A 19,779-nucleotide genomic window follows, 5' to 3' on the forward strand; every position below is an offset into this window, starting at 1 on the left:
GCAGGTTTTATCAGTTTTTTGTCACCCTGCACTCTGGCCATTAAAATCCCATTTCAGTTGACTAATACTGCAATTGTGACTCTACTTCTATCCTGCATCCCCTTATCATACATGAGAAGTTCTGTATGGAAGCGTTAAAATTAGGTCCGTGTACATAAAATGACAAATATTAATGAATTCTGTGCTAAAAGCTAATACATGACAAATAGGTTTAAGTGAAGTCATACACATTGTTTGCTTTCCACTTTTTATTTTTCTGCTTTTTCATGAAAAACAAACAAAACAAAATATTTAAAAAGTCCTCAAAATAATTGCTATCGTGTTGCTACAAGTTGCACTTAAATTATAGCTTTTCAAGGGTAAATGAACAATTGAGCCTTAACTGTGAGCAACCCTCGAAGTTTAGACAGGACAGGAGAATGCATGTAAATCGCCCATTTGACATGACAGCAAGCAATAGAACAAAACATCAGATGAAAGAAAACAAAGAAATAGTGATTTTTGTTTGGTACGAGCGAGTAAAAACTTAGTGTGGTGAGTTAAAGGTCTACAAACATCCAGGCAGCAGAACCTTCAGAAAGGTTGAACGTCCAAAATCTGCGTTCAGACATAAAGCCACTAACAAATCATGAGTGAACGGTCTGGATCGGTAAGCTGAAGTCTTTATGATTCAGGTTTAGATTCATCCTGTGCTGCCACTAGATTCTTTGATCAAGATGTGGCAGATGAGCACTATCAGGACGTGCCATGTCGGTCATTTTCTTTTTCCTTGCAGCATCAGAGGCCACACTTGGACCGAATCTCTTGATCCTGGGCTGGATTGTGAAGTTCAGTTTCAAGCATATCAGCAACATCTTCTGAAAGCGTCACTTTGGATTAGGCTGAATGCCCAGAGAAGGAGAAAAAAGCCACACGCTGGATGTGTTTGCATCGGGTCTCATGGGTTGTGGGAATAAAATCCTCTTCTTGAAGATTGTGCTGAAAATAACCTATCCTGTCAGCCTGTTTTTACCCTTCTTCTAGAACAGCGGCCATATCCTTCCATCCGTCTCTTTTCTTCAGCCTCATCTTCCCATTCAGGCCAGATGAGCCTGCATTGAGTGGGATGGAGCACTCGTGAGCTCGCCAAGCAGAGCTGTGTGGAGACTGTGTGTGTATGCATATGTGTGTGTGTTTGCGTGTGCATGTTATGATATTCTCTGAATGAGTTTGTCCTCGGTCAGACAGAATACAGTGCAGTAGGACAGGTCAGAGATGAAGTTTTCACAGCCGCGTCGAGTCACGTTCCTACAGCCTCGCAGATCCAACAGAGTCAGAGCCGATAGTCGCTTCATATAGGTCAGACAAGCATCTGTCAACTTATTACAACCTAGAGAAAGAGCGAGAGAGAGAAAAGGTTAAACCACCAAATGTGAATTAAATTCAGCATTACTTCACTTGCTCACCAATGGATATTCTGCAGTGAATGGGTGCAGTCAGAATGAGAGTCCAAACAGCTGATAAAAACAATCACAATAATTCTTTGCAAAAACAAATCCATCAAAATGTTCTTTACTTCAAACTGTTGTTTCCAGTTAAAATACCTCCATCCATAATACTGCTTTCTGCAGAGAGAAGTCCTCTTGTCTGAATCGGGAGAGAAATATGCACCGTTTACAAGCAAAAGTTTTAAACAAATATATGTCCTAGGGTTTTGATGTGAGAGGACAAAAAGGGATGGACTTTTCCTCTGGAAGAAGGAATGGATTTATTATGGATTTTGGCCAATAATTTAAAGATGAAATGCCTTGATGGATTTGTTTATTACAAACTCAGCTTTTCACTCCACAAGCTGTTAACTGATAGCTTGAATTACTTGTGGATTATTATGATGTTTTTAATCAGCTGTTTGGACTTTGATGGCACCCATTCACTGCTGAGGATCCATTGGTGAGAAAGTGATGGAATGAAGCAAATATTTCTAAATCTGTTGTGATGAGGAACTCATTTACATCGGGGGACTCTTATTTTGAAATAAATATCCTTAATTACTTCCAGCTGCTCATTCAAAGGTATGCACTCTTACAACCATCTACAATATATTACAACATTAAAACCATTAAGTTAACATTGTGATAATTCATCTATAATAGATCATCAGCTATTGCTTGGCATTAATGCATGGTAATCTGTAACTGCGACATTGACAACTTGCAGCACTCATATTTAACTGAAACTAAATTTAAATACTTACGACCTTTAATTTGATCTTGAACTGAATTTAAGACTAAGATTTTGGTCACTTTAGTTTGGGGATCAATTCTCACTATTAAAAATGATTTTAGCCCCAAACTCCTAAGTAGTTGTTACATTTAGGTTTGGAGAAGGATTAATGCATGCTACTAAACAAGTTAAAAGTGAGAAATGGTCCCTAAACTAAAGTGTTTCCAAGATTTTGTTTTTAGCACTAGTTGTGTTTTCTTGGGCACCACAAGGATAACCTGAACACAATGTAGGCAGAACATTTAGGTATTTTCAGAAGGTGGAGGGTACCTGCAAGATTGAGCTGTCTGAGTGTGTTGCGAGTGTTGCAGCCCGTAGTGGTGAGCAGGTTGATGGACTGGTCTGTCAGCCCCTGACAGTGGGATAAATCTAACCGGCGCAGTGAAGGCATATGTCTGACAATCATCTTCAGGGTGGAGTCATTCACATCCAAACCAGCCAAGCGCAGAGTGAGCAAACCTCTCAGCCGACTGCGACTTTCACTGCCTGTGTGACAAGAGAAAGCAGAGGTGAAAGAGGAGAGTGAATCTCAGCTCTCATTAATGTCTCACAGTCTCATTAATGATGATTATGAGTGTCTCACCTGGCTGCACAATGAGGTCTTTTATTTGTGAATCTTTGACACCCACGGCCCAACTCAGGTCAAGGTATCTCAAACCTGGACAGCTCGGTGTACTTAACGCTGACACGCATAATGATGAGCAACCTGACATTGTTAGATCTTTCAAACCTGTGGAAAAAATTAGAGCGAGCATGTTATTCTGGACTGTGATGCATGTTTTATTTTTAAGCAATTTAATTTGAGTTAAGACCTGTTAGGATCTATAAAAGACTGAGATTTGGGTAAACTGTACTTGGGAGGTGATGAATGAGCCAGGCAATCTGTTTCTTTGATACTGGAGTCCAGGAGAGGTCAAGTGTCAAGGGTTGTCGTTTTATAATGGCTGTCAGAGCCTGAGGACTGAGTGCCCGACATCGACTCAGATCTATCTGTGTCCATAAGCGCTTATCACAACACCTACAAGCAGGAGAGAAACAAAACAATAACTGAGAGAAGAAAAAAGAAATAAAAAAAAAATTACTGATTACAACTATGAACCAAGACAACTATAACTTTGAAAATCGTGTACTCCGGTCAAAAAACTGAAAAATAAAATGCTAATTAGTTTTTATCATATATTCTTTTTTGTCGACCCCAGCATAGGGATGTGTGATGTATATAATCTATGATAATATCTTAATTGTCGTTTAAACAACATGCAATTTGTCATTATTTTTGAGTGCAGGCAAACACTATATGATGTAGGTTAGACTACGGAGCAAGCACATTTAGGCCCTGATCAGACCGAATGTGTTTTTTTGGGGCCTGAAATACGAAACAAGAAAAAAAAAATGAATTTTTTTACTTCATTAAAATATTGGTAACAGTCTCAGTATTTACGTTTGACATTTAAGAATGACACAAAAGATGATGCATACATTTAACTGGTTTAGGAAAAATGGCCTCATAAAAAGATAGAGATGCCCATAGAAAAAAAAGTTAACGTTATTTTTCCCCCGACCCTGTTAAGTTGGAAAGTTCTTCAGGGTAAATATCGTCAGGTAGTAAATATAATAGTGTGCGCTTATTTGACTAACAAAAGCAATTTAAATTTATAAGAAGTTGATTTCTGTTATTTCGACAAACTATTCACCGCACAGAATACAAAAGAATATCAAAAGCTTTGGGAGTCAGTGGTCCACAACAGTCCTAAAGCTGCCAAATTACCAGCACAATAACATGCTCAGAAAAATATTGTATAATTAGACAAATTCTGAAAATATTGAGATATAATTTGTCATTATTGCACTCCCCTACTGAAAACACCCAATCATGAGCTGTTTGCATGTAAATGAACAGATCCACACTTGCCTCTAAAACCCAAAGCAAATATATTTAATTATATCACAGATTTTGAGTTTTGATAATAGTAATAAACTATATCGCAATTTGAGTTTTATTTCGTTGAATCATTTCTCTCTAATGTGAAAAGGCCTTTCATCTGATAAAAACTAAACCAGACAATTTTATGGAACGTCTTAGGTTGTTAAAAGGAACTGTTTAGGCTTTAACTAACTACTACACTTACCACTTGTACCAAGCCTTGCAGACTCTCATACACACAGCCATATCCGTCCGACCCAAGTACCGGAACACAGACATCCAAATGTCCTTTTCACAGCCACGCTCGTTTCCTACGTCACGGAATGAGGGATGAGAGAGGAGGGAAGGAGGAGAAGAAGTGTTGATGGCTGGAGGAGGAGGAGGTGGAGAAATAGAGGATCGAGAAGACATAGAGGAAGGTGACGCAGTGTCTCTCTCTCGACCGTCCTGGTTGGAGCTCCGCCTTGTGTGGCGGCCGGATGTGTGCCCGCTTTTGGACTGAGAGAGGCCATTTCCAGCTGGCGTCGAGGTGCTGTTCCTGAGTCGGGTCTTGGGTAAAGTTTTGCGCTGGACAAAACCAGGACCGCTAGGTGTTCGGGGAGACATAGCCGCCTCCAGTTTGGGTACAATGGAGCCGGGGTCCCGTTTGGCCTTTGGAGGACGCTGGAGGGTCACAGTCAGGTAGGAATCATTCAGCAATTCATCGTTCAAGTCTGAGACTAGTAAGACGGGTGGGTCAGGATCAGAGTCTGATTGGTTCTCTCCATCCTCATCATCATCTTCCTCTCCTCCATCATCTAAGTCTTCCATCTCATCGTCCTCTCCTTCAAAGTCCTGTTCCTCACTGTCTTCCTCATCATCATCGTCCTCGTCGTCATCATCATCGTAGTCATCTCCTCTCCGCCTCCGTCTCCTTGAACGATGCTCCTTATCTGACCGGCCAAGATGTCTCTCTTCATCGCTGTCATCCTCATCATCATCCTCCTCCTCCTCATCATCATCGTCGTCGTCTTCGTCATCATCGTCGTCGTCAGTTTCATAGCGCCGTCGTCTCATGTGCGATCCTCCTCTTAACCTCACCCGACTCCCTCTTTCCCCTCTTGCCCCAAGTCCCCGCCTCATTTTAAGCGAACCTGTTGCCAAGCTTCCTCCCCCTCGACTCCCTCGATGCGAGGAGCCTCTCCAAACACCTCGTCTACCAGCTCCATAACCTCGGCGGGACGAAGAGACCCCACCTCTGATGGATGACATCCTGCCACTGTCGTCATCACTGCCCGAATCATCATCATCATGTTCCATCCCGTGACGCCGATAGATCTTAGCCACGCGAGGATCAAGAGATGAAGACTTGCGTTTCTGTAAGAAAGAAAAGAGAAACATTTAAGAAAAAAGGCACACTAAAGCCAATCTTTAAAGGGAACATTCTATGGTCATTTTCCACAAGGTCTTCGTGAAATGTCTAACACACTTTGCTTAAAATTCATCAATGGTCATGTATAACTACACCCATTTTACCCTGTTAAAAATAGCAACCAATAACAAACTGGCTGCATGTTTTCTTTTCAGCTTTTCTCAGCTGGCAGACATTCCAGAAACCTAGTTAAATAAAAAATAAAAAAAATAATAAAAAAAATTGTATCCTATGTCCCCTTTAAAAAAATAAAAAAAAAAATAAAAAAATAAAAAACACAAAAATAAATATTTCCAATGGGAAAAAAATATATGAGAGCTGAGCGAAGCCCTGATTATATGCATATGCAGAATTTTCAAATCCGATTTGAGCTTTGGGTGTGTTGAAATAGCTGAACTTTCTGCAGCTAGACCATCTGCCCAACAGGATGCATTCTATTATGTTCTACATTCATTTTTCTATTTTACTTGTTTATTCACACGTCTTGATAGTATATCTAGTATATTCTGTTATATTAAGAAACTTTAGCCTAATCACAACTATTGGCACAAGCTAAGAATTACCTATACTGTCGCACTAAAACATTCATCTTTAAACATACTATAAACAATGGGTAGTTATAACAAAACAACTCCATTTCAGACACAAATTTATAATTACATGTGTTAATTAGCCCTAGATAAATCTACTAAGTATTTCCAAAAACAGCCAAGTGATAATATTTCTTTTTTTTTTTTTTTTTAGAAACATTTGGATCATTTTTTTGTTATTTTGCCATGTGATAAGTTCAAGCAAATAATGTTTAAACATTAAATTGAGATAAATGTGTGCTATATTCAATAGTTTGCACAGAGATGCTTTGCATTATGTGCCAGCATGATCACTTGCATTATTTTTTCAGTAGATACACCGTCATTTTTGCTCATAAAGGTAAGAGTAATCATTCGTAACTGCAAAGGGTCTACTTTTATTTGTGTGCACTAAATAGCAACAAAACATTGTGCTTTTATAAAATAAATAAAACAAACATGATCTTTCTGCTTTCTCGTCTTTAATAAGAGTTAAAAAAAATGAACTGAAACTCAGCGAATACACGACTCACAGACATGATAAATATGTCTATAGAAAACTTTACATTACTACTTAACGAAATAACAACTCCTTAATTATAATCATAATCCATAAAGATGCATTTCTCTCTAAAGGCACGTATAATGAGATGACAAGTCAGACTGCATCCTTTGCAACACCGACTCAGAAAAACACTAATTTATTGGTAAATAGATAAATCTCCATACTAACCCCCCCCCCCCCCCCATCACATTTATGGTAAATTCTTCTGCCAGTGCTTTGCAGCAAAACAAAATTATTATAAATCAGTACAAAATTATTATAAATTTTGCTTTTTCATTACAAATTTAGAAAATCATTCAATCACTGATAAACACAATCTTCCACAAAAAAAAAAAAAAAAAGATACGTACATGTATTTTTCCACCTTCCAATTTTAACTGCAAAACAGAATAACATGCTGTGGTTAATATAAACATCAATAAACAGTGATCACGATCACTCAATGGAAACATACAAGCTACAAACACGAAGCTGATTCTGAAACCCCCAGTCAAGGCAGCAGGGCACAATGATGTTGAACGGGGCAGGGAGGACCAAAGAGAGAGACAGAAAGACGACACACATGGAAAAAGATGGGGGGGGTTACTGCGAGAGGTAGAGAGAGCAGAGGGGGTAAACATAATAAAAGGCAAAGCGGAGCAGCTGTGCATGCAGCAGCAGTGGTGTGAGGAAGGCGGATCCTCTCACCCGCTTCCTGAGTCGCTGCTCAGGGGCTGCGGCCCGTTTCTGGAGCGACCCATGTGAGAGAGAAGTGGGGGGCCGCCCGACCCCGTGCCATGCCCCGCCCTCACCCCCTCGCCCCCCTGACCCATCCTGTGCCGTGATGTCATCACCGCTACCTGACGACTGGCACACAGGAAAACAAGCGTTACTGTTACACACGCAGATCGGAGTGTGTACCTCACAGTAAGCTCTCGGCATGCTTCTTTCTGCATGGTGTGAATGAGTGTGTATGTATGCAGGCCTGCAAAAGCTAGCAGCATTAGAACAAACACTCAAAGCTTCCTTCATTTCAAAGGCCTGAATGTGTGTTCAAACAAGAGGAGAAACCCTCTTAAAACAGTAGGTGTGCGAGTGAATCTTTGCGCTTGTAAAAATGTGTTTTACCTCAGAATCGGTGTCTTTGCCCAGAACACATTTAGGACACTCCCAGCAGCTCGGTAGGTCTTTGTTTATCACTCCCTCACCAGACACCTACACAGACAAAGGACATTATATCATTACAACAATCAAACTATTTTCTGTACATGTGAAAATGTTATGGATTGGCATTTTACTCAAGTCAATAAGAACAAAAAAAAGCTGCCCATTTCACAAAATTATAGCAAATGACAATGCAATGAGAAACAACAACAAAACTTAAAAAAACAACAACTTTGTTTTAAGTGCACTAAGAGTACACTAAAAATAAAATGTTACATTACCAATTCTTTTTTTGTGAGAATTTAATATTTTTATTCAGCAAGGACGCATTTAATTGTAAACAATTTTACAAAAGTTTTTCAAATAAAGTCAGGCAGGTCTGTCCCTGAAGTGCACATACATTACGTAGGATTCTTGCATTACTAATGCATTTCTCTATGGAGAACATGAATAAGATTTTTACTTCCGAAAGCCAATTGTTATGCTCCGTTGTTTTGAAAATGCTTTTCTGATGTCCATACTTTGCAAAACCTCTAGTCACAATTCTCAAAGATTAATGAATCTGAATAAAGAATTTTGAGGCATCTATTGAATTGCTGTCTGTAGTAATAATGCATGTACCTTCACACAGCTAGGATGTGTAATCTGAGCACAGTTGGAGCACTCCATGAGCTCTTCACCAGTGTCCTGGTTGCCTTCCCCACAGATCTCACATACAGCAGAGAGCGGCAGACCAGGCTATTGAGGTAACACAGAAAGACAAAGCAATATTAATCAGATGCAAACAAAGGAAGGCTGCATTTTAAGAAAACTGCACAATGTGAAGACACTTACAGCAAGACACTGGCGCAGCACACAGGTCTGTTTGAGTTTGCCAGGGCCACCAAATTTCTTCATGTCTCTGCAGAAGTTGCAGTCGCCACATTCTGTGCGCAGACATGCCTCGCAGCGTTTACAGCGCACGCGGCGCCGCCGAAGGACCGACATATTAGAGGCGGGTTTCACTGGCCGAGGAATAATGGATGTGGCTGCCAGCTTGGGACGAATAACAGGTGGAGGGGGAGGAGGGGGCTGGTACCAGGGGGGCTTGAGAGAAGGACAAAGAGAAATCAGAGGTAAGTTCTGCAGTGTGGTGGGTTTAGGAGAAAATATTAAAAAAAAAAAAAAAAAATGCAAGTACATATTTTGTTTATGATTGTCACCTTTTGAAAGCAGTTAAGCTTTATTTGTTTAATTCAGATATTTTTAGACAGGTCACAATTGTCAAGAGCAGAAATGAAAATGTCCCAGTCATATTTTGCTCATAATAAAATCAAAAGAAAGGAATATTTTGATAGCACCATTAATGTATGCTACAACAAAATAATTGTCCTGACAAACTAATTATCATCATTGATTTTTTTTTAATATACAGGTAAAACATTAAAAAAAAAAAAAAAATCAAAAACAATTTTAAATAATACCATGATATTTACAAATAAATATAATTATGCCAAGATATAGCACGAAATAAACACTGATAAAAAAAAAATATAAAACCGAAAAGAAAACTCTAATATGAGAGATATATATATATATATATATATATATATATATATATATATTACATTATTCTCTTAATGTTTTTTCTGGAAAAAAATAAATAAAAATACATTAAAGAAACTATTACTGTGATCTTACCCTCTTTGGCCATCTGACAATAGGTTTTCCAGTGTAAGAGAGTTTAGGGATGTCATTGGCATGTTCTTTCAATAATGCCTGAAAGACAGAGAAAACAAAAACATTACATTTCAAAACAACTGTGCCAACTAGATTATTAAGCAACAAAAGCTAATATTAAACAACGATATCCTGCATCTCAAGTCACATTTCTTTATAAGACACAACAACAACGACATCACAAATATCACAGCAGCAAGTACATCTAAATAACCAGAAGTGTAAAGCACAAGCAGGAGTCCTGACCCGTATGTCATGTAGCAGGGCAGCAGCGTTGTGTATTCCTGAAGGCACACACTTCTTATGTGAGGGCAATGACTCCAGCTTCCCCACCAGGTGCCACAGCCCCTCCAACTCAAAAGGAGTCAAGTGAAGCTTCACCCCTGGTGCATTAGGTGGGGAGGGAGCATCGCTGTCTTCTCTTTCCTCTTTAGCATGTCCATTTAGTACCTCACAGCCTGAACCTTCCTGCTTCAAGCCTGTATATTAGATTCAGGAAGAGAGAAGTAGAGTTCAGCTTATCTGCGCTCAATACAATCAAATCTGTTAGGATGTGAATGTGTTGTTAATGTACTGACCAATTCCCAGAGAGTATTTCTGGAACTCAGGGATGAGGTGGGAGGTGTTGGTTATGCTGTACAGATAGCGCTCCAACACGTACCAGCACATCTCATAATAGAATGGATACCGGAACTTAGCTGGCACCTGAGGAACAACCAGAGACCATTATGAAAAAAATTGTCCTACCAAATTCCCAACAACTGACCTATCAGTAAGCCCCGCCCCCCTTATTCTAATTTTATTCACTACTCCAGCTTTCAATGTCACATGATCTTTAGGAAATCATTACAATTGCATTACAATTACAAAAGCAGCAAAACGTTTTTTTAACATTGATAATAATCAGAAATGTTTCCTGAGCAGCAAATCGGCATATTAGAATGATTTCTGAAGGATTGTGACATTGAAATGTCTTTGTAAACAACAATAACATCTTTATAAACATTTCTAATGACAAATGTTGCATTCCCAAACCAAGCACAGCTAGCAGCACTAACAGTGAATTGAAACTAAACAGTACTGTAACAGCAGACATGTAGCGAGTCAGACTACAGTATATTATATAATTACATCACAACTGTTGGGATTCTTATGACAGTACCAAGCAATCTCAAATTCTCACTGCAATTCATAAAAAGTAACCAGGTCCAGTAATGTGTTTAAGTGCGGATTCAACTCGCGTTTGGTGCTTTGAACTGTCCTGCAGATGGCACCGCAAGCTCGTACAGCGCTCTCAGGACTATTCAGTCCATGATGCATCTTTCCACAGTTTATTTAGGTAATAGGTTAAGTCCATTTACGTGATTTCAATCATCATTCAATACCCAATCATTTTATCCGCCAGTGTGTGAGTTGGAGGCTCAGTATAAGTCTAGCACAGATATATTTTCACTTGCTGAACACTGACTGAGCGCTTCAGCGTTTCACTCTCCCTCAAGTGTTCTGTGCTATTTTTTTAGTTCATCTCAATGGATGTGCAGCGCACCTGTGGTGGATGAGGAGATTCCCCCTAACAATGTAAAGCACTATGAGTGCTTAGGAAAAAGCGCTATAATAATTCCTTACATTTATATAGCGCTTTTTCTAAGCACTCAAAGTGCTTTACATTGTCAGGGGGAATCTCCTCATCCTCCACCAGTGTGAAGCATTCACCAGCATCCATATTGCACCAGAACGCAGGCCTCACTAGCACCTCTTCGAGCAGCAACCTAGTTTTCCAAGGAGGTTCAGTGGGCAAGCGGTCTTGGGCTGCAGGGTGATATGGCTGCTGGCAAAATATTATATATATATATAATATATATATATATATAATATATATATATATATATATATATATATATATATATATATATAGACACACACACACACACACACACACTACTGCCAATCCAACAGGGGCTGGTTTATGCAGGTAGCACAGATTTCCAAATGTAAACAAATAAATAAATAATGATGAATAATATTTTTTCACAAATTCTGTGTTGTGTATTTTCTGGTAAATCAAATGAACATGTAGAACATGAAGATTTGTATTTCACAGACACTAGTCTATAAATTGCAATTTGATTTAAGTGTACCAATTAGTTTTATTTATTCTTTAAAAAAAAAAAAAATCCATGAAATTCTGTGTTATACTGTAAATTCTGTTTTTATTAATGGATTTTGCAATTCCGTCCATATTTTCTGCATCCACCGCACTGCCATCTATTGGACTGCAGAAAGAAACTAACTTTTCAATTGGCTATGTTACTGACTGTACTGACAAACTATACTGACACCATGTCTGTGCCGCAACAGGATGCAACAAAGCGACCCTTAAAAGTCATTTGAACTTTGTGTCAGTAGGTCATAAATAGAACGTGGCATCCGTTTACTGTCATGTCATTCTGCATCCAATGTAGACCGCATCACTGATTATAATGGGTTCTATTGTATTTTGTCATGATCATGACTATCAATAATTTATTTGGCTTAGCATACTCGGGTAAAGTTTGAGCTCATTCACGCTTTTCTACACTAATCTGAGTCACCAGTAGCAAATAATGGAGCATGCTCTGCTGTGCAAACTAAGTAATCACACCATTAAGAAGCATTTAATCTGCGTTATATGTTCCATAAGAAAGAAAATGTATCATCAGTGCCATATTCGCCGATACGATATATCTGTGAAAATCTCATATCTAGGGCTGCAACTAACGATTATTTTGATAATCGATTAATCTGTCGATTATTTTTACGATTAATCGATTAATCGGTTTATGTACTTATATTTTAGTTTTTTCCATTTTTTCCCCAAGTAAATTATTAATAAAGGGTCTTTATCATTCAGCATAGATTTTTAAGAGATTTTAACCATTTTGCATTGTCATATCCTCATCAAAAATATACCTGGAGTTGTTTTATGTTAGTAATCCTTTGTCGAACTCTTCTGCAATCAAAACACTGACCCATACTCTAGCAAAATTCACAAGGAGATTTCAAATATTGTTTTCACCATGGCAGTCCTTAGAGCTCCTAAAGTAGTTTAACATCCCAAACAAAGCTTAAGGAATCTTTGAGAACATATGTTCACGAAGTATAAGGATAAAACAGAATAAAATTGCAGTGCATTGTATTTTATTATTTACTGGGAAAAAGCTTTATAGCTTATGCTGTGAAATTGTAAACAATCCTTCGAAAAAAAGTGCCAATGGCATGAAACCTGAATGGAACTCACAATTTAAAGTAAAATCCATCAGAAGGTTGTCCAGAAAAAAAAAAAATGGGACACACACAAAAAACCTGCTGTGTGAAAAAGAGCAGTGAAAAGAAGTGCATTTTACCTCTCTCATTCAGTCATAATTAGGCTGCAAGTCTGAATTATGAACTGGTAAACGACAAACTGATCACATAACATTTTGTAAAGCTTTAAATGTTAACTGTTAAAAAGCAATGTTATCAGCTTTTGAGACTAAACATTTGCAAACAACCTTGTACTGGAGAATCTGCACAAATAAAATTCTTATGGGCCGTTCACATATCGCACCTAAAAACGCGTGGAAAACGCTAGTCGCGCCGCTTTCTCCTTCTTTCCAAAGCGCTCGGGCAGAAGCGCCCCTGAGGCGTCTGCCTTTGCTAAGCAACCATGACGTGCTCTCTCCATGACGTGCCCTCTCCATGAAGACCCGGAAATTTCAGCAAAGGATAAATGGATGCGGTGTGGACGCGCCTGGAAAAACGGGCGCATCGCACCGCGTGCGTGTTGCGAATGCCTCGCTTCCATTATGAGAGTGCATACTGCGCGCCTACATAGGAAATAACGAACTTGAGCACGCAAAAGACACGATATGTGAACGGCCCCTTAAACAGTTCAGTAGTGCAGAGTTTACAGGTTACTCTTCATTTTAAAGGCTCAAAGTAAAGTACTCCCACTTCCCGCTGAATGCTGCAGAGACGCTGTTCGGGAAGCACGTGACATAAAACGAGGCCAGCTATTGGCTATTCGCTACTTCACCTGCTGTACTGGCTGAGTAAAACCTCCGGTGGCTCATTACTGCCACACTTTGGTCACCGCAGATTTGAAATATGCACGAAATGAGCCGCTTATGGCAAATACAATTTATTTAGCGACGAATCGATTACTAAATTAGTTGACAACTATTTTAATAATCGATTTTAATCGATTAAATCGATTCGTTGTTTCAGCTCTACTCATATCAGACAATTATTCTGGCAAACCGATATATTGGTCAGGCTCTAGTTACGTTATACAAGAAAATGGTGGTTGCAGAAAAATGCTGGACTTACCCGTGTCCTGTCCTCAATGCTGGAGATGTGCAGTTGCATGTGGATGTTGAAACTATGTAGAAAGTTCCCACCAAACACAAGTGTGTCTACTGGAGTATACACTGCATGGATCCAACCTAATATAAAAATAAAAAAAATAAAGTAATAATTAAAAAAGGTTTTAATAAGGATCATTTGAAACAAGCCATTTAAGAAAGTTCAAACTTATTCAAAACTAAAACCATGAAAACGCATGGTAATCTAAGCCATACTAAATAAATATGCACAATATAACAGTCAAGTATTTATGTATACAAATGTGCCTGCATGTGCTCACCTGATGGAATAATGAATGTGTAACCCTGCTTGAGCTCAATCCTCTGGCAATCAGTGGCCTTGTCACCAAGGAAGATGTCGCCTTGTTTCCCTGACAAGACCCAGTTCTCATAAAGCTCCAGGTTTTGTGGCGTGGGTGGGATTAACCAAAACACCTGTAGCAGACACATCCAAATCAGGCACACCTAAGCCAAAAACCCTTTCTGGGTGTTTTGACAGCAAACTAGTTATACTAAAGACACATGGCATTATCAGTGAGTTCATGTCTATGCTAAATACGAGTAAGCATGATTTTATTATGTATACTACTGCTCAAAGGACTGGTGTTCAAAGAATTTTAAGAAATTATCAACACATTGATCAAAGGTGTCAAATACTTCCAAGTCTTGGGTGCTGAAAATTCAGCCTTGCCATCAAGAAATGACATTCTAAACATACCCAAATAGAAAACAGTATTTTACATCGTAATATATTTCACAATATTACTGTATTTATTTTATAAAATAAACAGCCTTGGTAAGCTTAAGACACTCTAAACTTTTGAACAGTAGTGTATCTATCTATACAGTGTTCTCTGACCTTGCAGCCCCACAGTATGTGGTACCACACAGATGTGCCTCCAAAGTCTATGTGGAAATCTGTGTAACAGCCCTGCACACTCATTAGGCAGTACCTGGAAACAGAACAGGCCAATATAAAATAGGAGAAAATTACAGTTTTGTTGAATAACAAGAATGAACAAAGAGGGCTGTGTGAGAAATGGGACATGAACATAAAGCAGCAGACTTACTTCCCGTTGAACAAATCCTTTGTTTTACAGCCTTCAAGATGTAAAATAAGACCAAGCTTTCATTAATGCAAACTATATTTAAGGATCTAATATATGCTCACTTCTGCACTTTGGGGTATTGCATCTCAGTGATAGTGTTTGTAGAATCTCTTTGTCTTTCTTTTAAGTGTCGTGGCCACATGTTGTCCACCCAGTCAATCATGTCCACCTGTAATGACATGGAAAAAAATTCAATCACAGAGTGATCTAAATAGAAGTATTTTTTTGGTGTGTTTTAAAGGGATAGTTTGATCAAAAATGAAAGTTCTGTCATTAATTACTCCCCTCATGTTGTTCCAAACCTGTAAGACCTACATTGACTGACACAGAAGTAATCTCGTAGCTTCATAAAATTGAAGTTGAACCATCGATTTCACATGGATTATTTGACAACCTTTCTGGGCCTTTATTGTATCAATTGTATTTCTGTCTATGCAGGGTCAGAAAGCTGTCAGATTTCATCAAAAATATCTTAAATCGTGTTCCGAATATGAATGAAGGTCTTAAAGGTCTTTAATTTCTGGGTGAACTATCCCTTTAAGCATTAAGGTACCTACCGTGGCAGGTCTTTTGACAAGGCTCTCTAGTTTAGTGTGGCTAAATTCAAGGCTGATAACATTATAAAGTTTCTCTCTCTGAGAGGGAGGAGTCTCATAGTAGCGTCTCCATTGCGCCATTGACATCTCCGTCCCCTTCTGAGTAGCCACATCCATCACGTCAATCATACGCCGACTTCCTGTAAACAGAAAGACGACATACTGAAGCACCACTGATGCTAGTCAACATGAAATTCATCATAATATCCGACAGCAAAAACACTTACCTACAAACAACTTCACATCATTTACACTGAAGTCTGGATCTGGCATTCTAAAAAGGAAATATTTCAATATTAGATTAAATTTAAATGTTAAACTTTCTAAACATTCTGAAATGTGTAAAGAAAAAAAAATTATATATATATATATATATATATATATATATATATATATATATATATAAAAAAGGACAATCTCTTACTTCATGCCAAGTCCATCAGGTCTCTCAAAAATGATGGGGTCCCGGAGTCCACATCTCTGAATGTACTCATATGTGAGGTCTAAAAAAAAACAAGTAGTGTTAAAATGACACTCTACATTAAGATCATTGAGGAGTTCCATAATGAGCTGCATCTCTTTCTCACCTTTGCCCTCCATGCGTTTGATTCTGTCCGAGTTGAAGCGGCTGTTGTGAAGCTTCTCCTCCAGATCGAAAGTCCTCTTTCCATCGATTTCGTCGTCGGAAATGCCATCGTCTTGGTAACGCCGCCGTGTGCCAGACCGCTGTAGGATGAGAGAGTGAGAGAATGAGACCATGAAAAACAGATGCCAAAGCAAGACTATTTTTCTGCATACACTCCTCATAGTCTCCTTAATGCTGAACAAATGTTGTATAACTACCACAGCTTCAACTTGTTGGGTTATTTGAACATACACCTACACTCTCACACATACAGTAAAAACTCCCCCATCATGATCACTAGCCCACACATACCAACTATTAATAAGACATCCCAAATCCAGCTAATGTACAAGGATTCACTGTTAAGAGCCTTGGAGAAGAACTGCTCATAGGGTTCCAGCAGAAAACTACTAATGGTGATATTCTTTTTTCAGTTTAACATCAAAACACAGAGGAGTTGCTGGTAATGATGATGGTATGATAAGACAAATGTATATGAGAAATGTTATATTTTATATAATGACAAGAAGTGATACTTTCAAAAATGCCACTGCAGTATAGATGATTAATGATGACTTCTGCAACACATACAGTACTGTTCTGTTTCCTTTCTTTTTGAAGTGTGACGAGCTCTTGGTGCATGTTTTTTTGTTTTTGTCTTGTCGCGCCGGGACACACGGCATCACCGTATGGGGCGTAACATTTCCGTCACACGCTTGAGGAATTCAGCCAATCACAATGCACTGGATAGCTGGCCAATCAGAGCACACCTCACTTTTCAGAACGATGAGCTTTATTTAAAAAAAAAAAAAAAAAAAAAAAAAAAAAATCTACGCATTTCAGAAAAGCAGGGCATAGAGGAGAAACAATAAATGTACATTAAATAATAACGTGTTTTTTTTTTTTTAAGCTTAAACTACATAAACTCATTGCATTAAAACAAATACACAAAATGATATTTATAGCAACGTCATATGACCCCTTTAATAGCTAATAGTTAAGATGTAGTCCTATTATGATTTTTTTCTAAAATACATATTTATCAGAGCTAAATGTTTGATCATGCACTGGAATTTTTTTTTTTTTTTTTTACAACCGTGTAATTGTTGCACAATAGCTTACACAGCACAAGCCTGATTTTGTGAGCTGCATGTGAGGGTCCCACTCTTGTTTGCAGTGAGTATGTAGGAGGGTCCCACTCTTGTTTGTAGTGAGTATGTAGTCCATGTATGGTACAGGAGCAGCACAGCCAGTACTTTTACACAGGAGTCTGCTACTGATCTGTGGCCGTTTACCACAAACAACATTTATCTTTTTTTTTAATTCAAACATTGTAACTTAAAATGCTTTTTCAACATTGTGATTATTTTTTACACAATACAGTAATACAACTGTTCAATCGTTTAAAGCTAAAGCAAAACATTTAACTTACTTTTCTTACATAAATCTCAAACATTCTAAATTAAAACTTACCAAAGACAACCAGTCAGCTCTACTTTCTTTTCTTTTGCACCTAAATCTTTATTACAAGCAAAAGGGAAGTCGTGGCCTAATGGTTAGAGGGTTGGACTCCCAATCGAAGGGTTGTGGGTTCTAGTCTCGGGCCGGACGGAATTGTGGGTGGGGGGAGTGCATGTACAGTTCTCTCTCCATCTTCAATACCACGACTTAGGTGCCCTTGAGCAAGGCATCGAACCCCCAACTGCTCCCCGGCAGCCGCAGCATAAATGGCTGCCCACTGCTCCGGGTGTGTGCTCACAGTGTGTGTGTGTGTGTGTTCACTGCTCTGTGTGTGTGCGCATTTCGGATGGGTTAAATGCAGAGCACAAATTCTGAGTATGGGTCACCATACTTGGCTGAATGTCACTTCACTTCACTTTCACCAAACAGTCGTGGCCTAGTGGTTAGAGTGTGTGACTCCTAACCCTAGGGTTGTGGGTTCGAAACTCAGGCTAGCAATACCACGACTTAAGTGCCCTTAAGCACCGAACCCCCAGCTGCTCCCCGGGTGCCGCAGCATAAATGGCTGCCCACTGCTCGGGGTGTGTGTTCACAGTGTGTGTGTGTGTGTGTTCACTGTGTGTGTGCACTTTGAGTATGAATTTTGAGTATGGGTCACCATACTTGGCTGAATGTCACATCACTTTGGTCACTAAAAGGGCCATTTTCCTTTAAACCTAACGCTTTAAGCTGGGCTACAGTACATTTTCTTTTATGACTGCCATATTCACAAGTATTTTCCAAATGAAGTGCAAGTTTCTCATGTGTAAAATTACTGATAATAAGGCGAATAAAAGCAGCCTTTCAAATTAAATTTTTTACACCAACAATATACTTTAGGAGTAGCCTACTACTTGTGCTGTTGTGTAGGCCAGCTTCAAATCGCATATTTGGCACACTGCCTTTGTCTTGTCCTCACTCAATTTAAAGTGCTCCCACACAGCTGAGGTCTTCTTTGTCATCTTTGTCTTCTCTTCCAGATGAACTGGATCATGACGTTCACTCATGTGCAATTCATATTCAAGAGCAAAGGGGAACAGTTTTTCGGGGGATGCCAGGTGTTCGAAAAAAAAGAAAGAAAAGAATATTTGAATCTCATTTTAAAATCCAATCCCCACCCACCGAACGAATGCTTGAATATTCTGGTCCAGCCCAATTAACTGTATGGATAGAATTTCTGCTACCAAAAAAAAAAAAAAAATTAATTCATTCATTCCTATGCTTACCAATCTTGTTTGCAATGTTAATGATTCTGAGATGCGGCTCACTGAGAGCAGGTCAGTAACACACACACACAACAAAAAGACCCTCCTCTGCTCGTCCTTGCCTCTGCCCCCAATGTCTCCATGGAGACGTGGAACAGCCAATCACATGCTTCCTTAAAGCACTGCTGTTTCACCCTCTCAATGACAGAGCCAAAAAAAAAAAAGAAATGAATTGGGTATGACTGTGCAGTATCATAGAAAATTTACAACAAACCCATTAAAAAGATAACTGATCAAACTGTGCACACCTCTATGAGCATGCACACAAAAACCTTCACATTACCAGACAATAGCCCAAACACACCAAACGAATATTGGTCTCATAACTCTTTATTCAACAACTGAGAATTGCACTAGTTTTAAATATGTGTTTCAGGACCTGTGTTCTGTTCCAATACATTAACTGTGTTTTGCCCAGTTGTTTCTGAATGCAAGAACATGCCTTTGTGTGTGCGTCGATCTAAAGCGATTGCGGTCACAAACTCAGTCACCATGTACACCATGTTCCTATTCTTAACCAATCAGACAACAAAGAAGCACCCAAAACGCAACTGTAAACACAATATTAAAAAGAGATTTTTGAAGATACATTTATTATGAACTTAATCAGCATTTACAAAGCTAAGTATTTAGGGGCTTGTGCCCATCCCTAGCTAACGACGCTGCAGTTTTTTTTTTTTACCTCCTCTGGGCCTGTGCGCAATCCCTG

General features: G+C 38.9%; 1 protein-coding gene across 9 annotated transcripts in view; it reads right to left on the reverse strand.

Moving 5' to 3' along the window:
- Positions 1–230: 230 nt before the first annotated feature.
- Positions 231–19,779, reverse strand: part of kdm2aa (lysine (K)-specific demethylase 2Aa) — a 28,695-nt gene continuing 9,146 nt past the window's right edge. For 4 of the 9 annotated variants that reach the window (XM_052547183.1, XM_052547184.1, XM_052547182.1 and 1 more), the window contains exons 2-22: positions 16,268–16,406; positions 16,105–16,183; positions 15,908–15,954; positions 15,642–15,820; positions 15,147–15,253; positions 14,835–14,928; positions 14,257–14,410; positions 13,941–14,056; positions 10,172–10,298; positions 9,840–10,072; positions 9,555–9,632; positions 8,709–8,960; positions 8,496–8,612; positions 7,839–7,925; positions 7,419–7,577; positions 7,082–7,108; positions 4,392–5,542; positions 3,117–3,280; positions 2,846–2,992; positions 2,533–2,748; positions 231–1,369 (exon numbers count right to left, since the gene is read on the reverse strand). In XM_052547183.1, the coding sequence (XP_052403143.1) occupies positions 1,188–1,369; positions 2,533–2,748; positions 2,846–2,992; positions 3,117–3,280; positions 4,392–5,542; positions 7,082–7,108; positions 7,419–7,577; positions 7,839–7,925; positions 8,496–8,612; positions 8,709–8,960; positions 9,555–9,632; positions 9,840–10,072; positions 10,172–10,298; positions 13,941–14,056; positions 14,257–14,410; positions 14,835–14,928; positions 15,147–15,253; positions 15,642–15,820; positions 15,908–15,954; positions 16,105–16,183; positions 16,268–16,406 (3,855 nt within the window). In that variant the 3' untranslated portion in view covers positions 231–1,187. The remainder of the gene's footprint in view (positions 1,370–2,532; positions 2,749–2,845; positions 2,993–3,116; positions 3,281–4,391; positions 5,543–7,081; positions 7,109–7,418; positions 7,578–7,838; positions 7,926–8,495; positions 8,613–8,708; positions 8,961–9,554; positions 9,633–9,839; positions 10,073–10,171; positions 10,299–13,940; positions 14,057–14,256; positions 14,411–14,834; positions 14,929–15,146; positions 15,254–15,641; positions 15,821–15,907; positions 15,955–16,104; positions 16,184–16,267; positions 16,407–19,779) is intronic. The other 5 variants (XM_052547188.1, XM_052547189.1, XM_052547186.1 and 2 more) reach the window with 2 other exon arrangements.

The sequence above is a fragment of the Carassius gibelio genome, chromosome B1 (genome assembly GCF_023724105.1).
Source record: "Carassius gibelio isolate Cgi1373 ecotype wild population from Czech Republic chromosome B1, carGib1.2-hapl.c, whole genome shotgun sequence".
Taxonomy (NCBI): Eukaryota; Metazoa; Chordata; class Actinopteri; order Cypriniformes; family Cyprinidae; genus Carassius; species Carassius gibelio.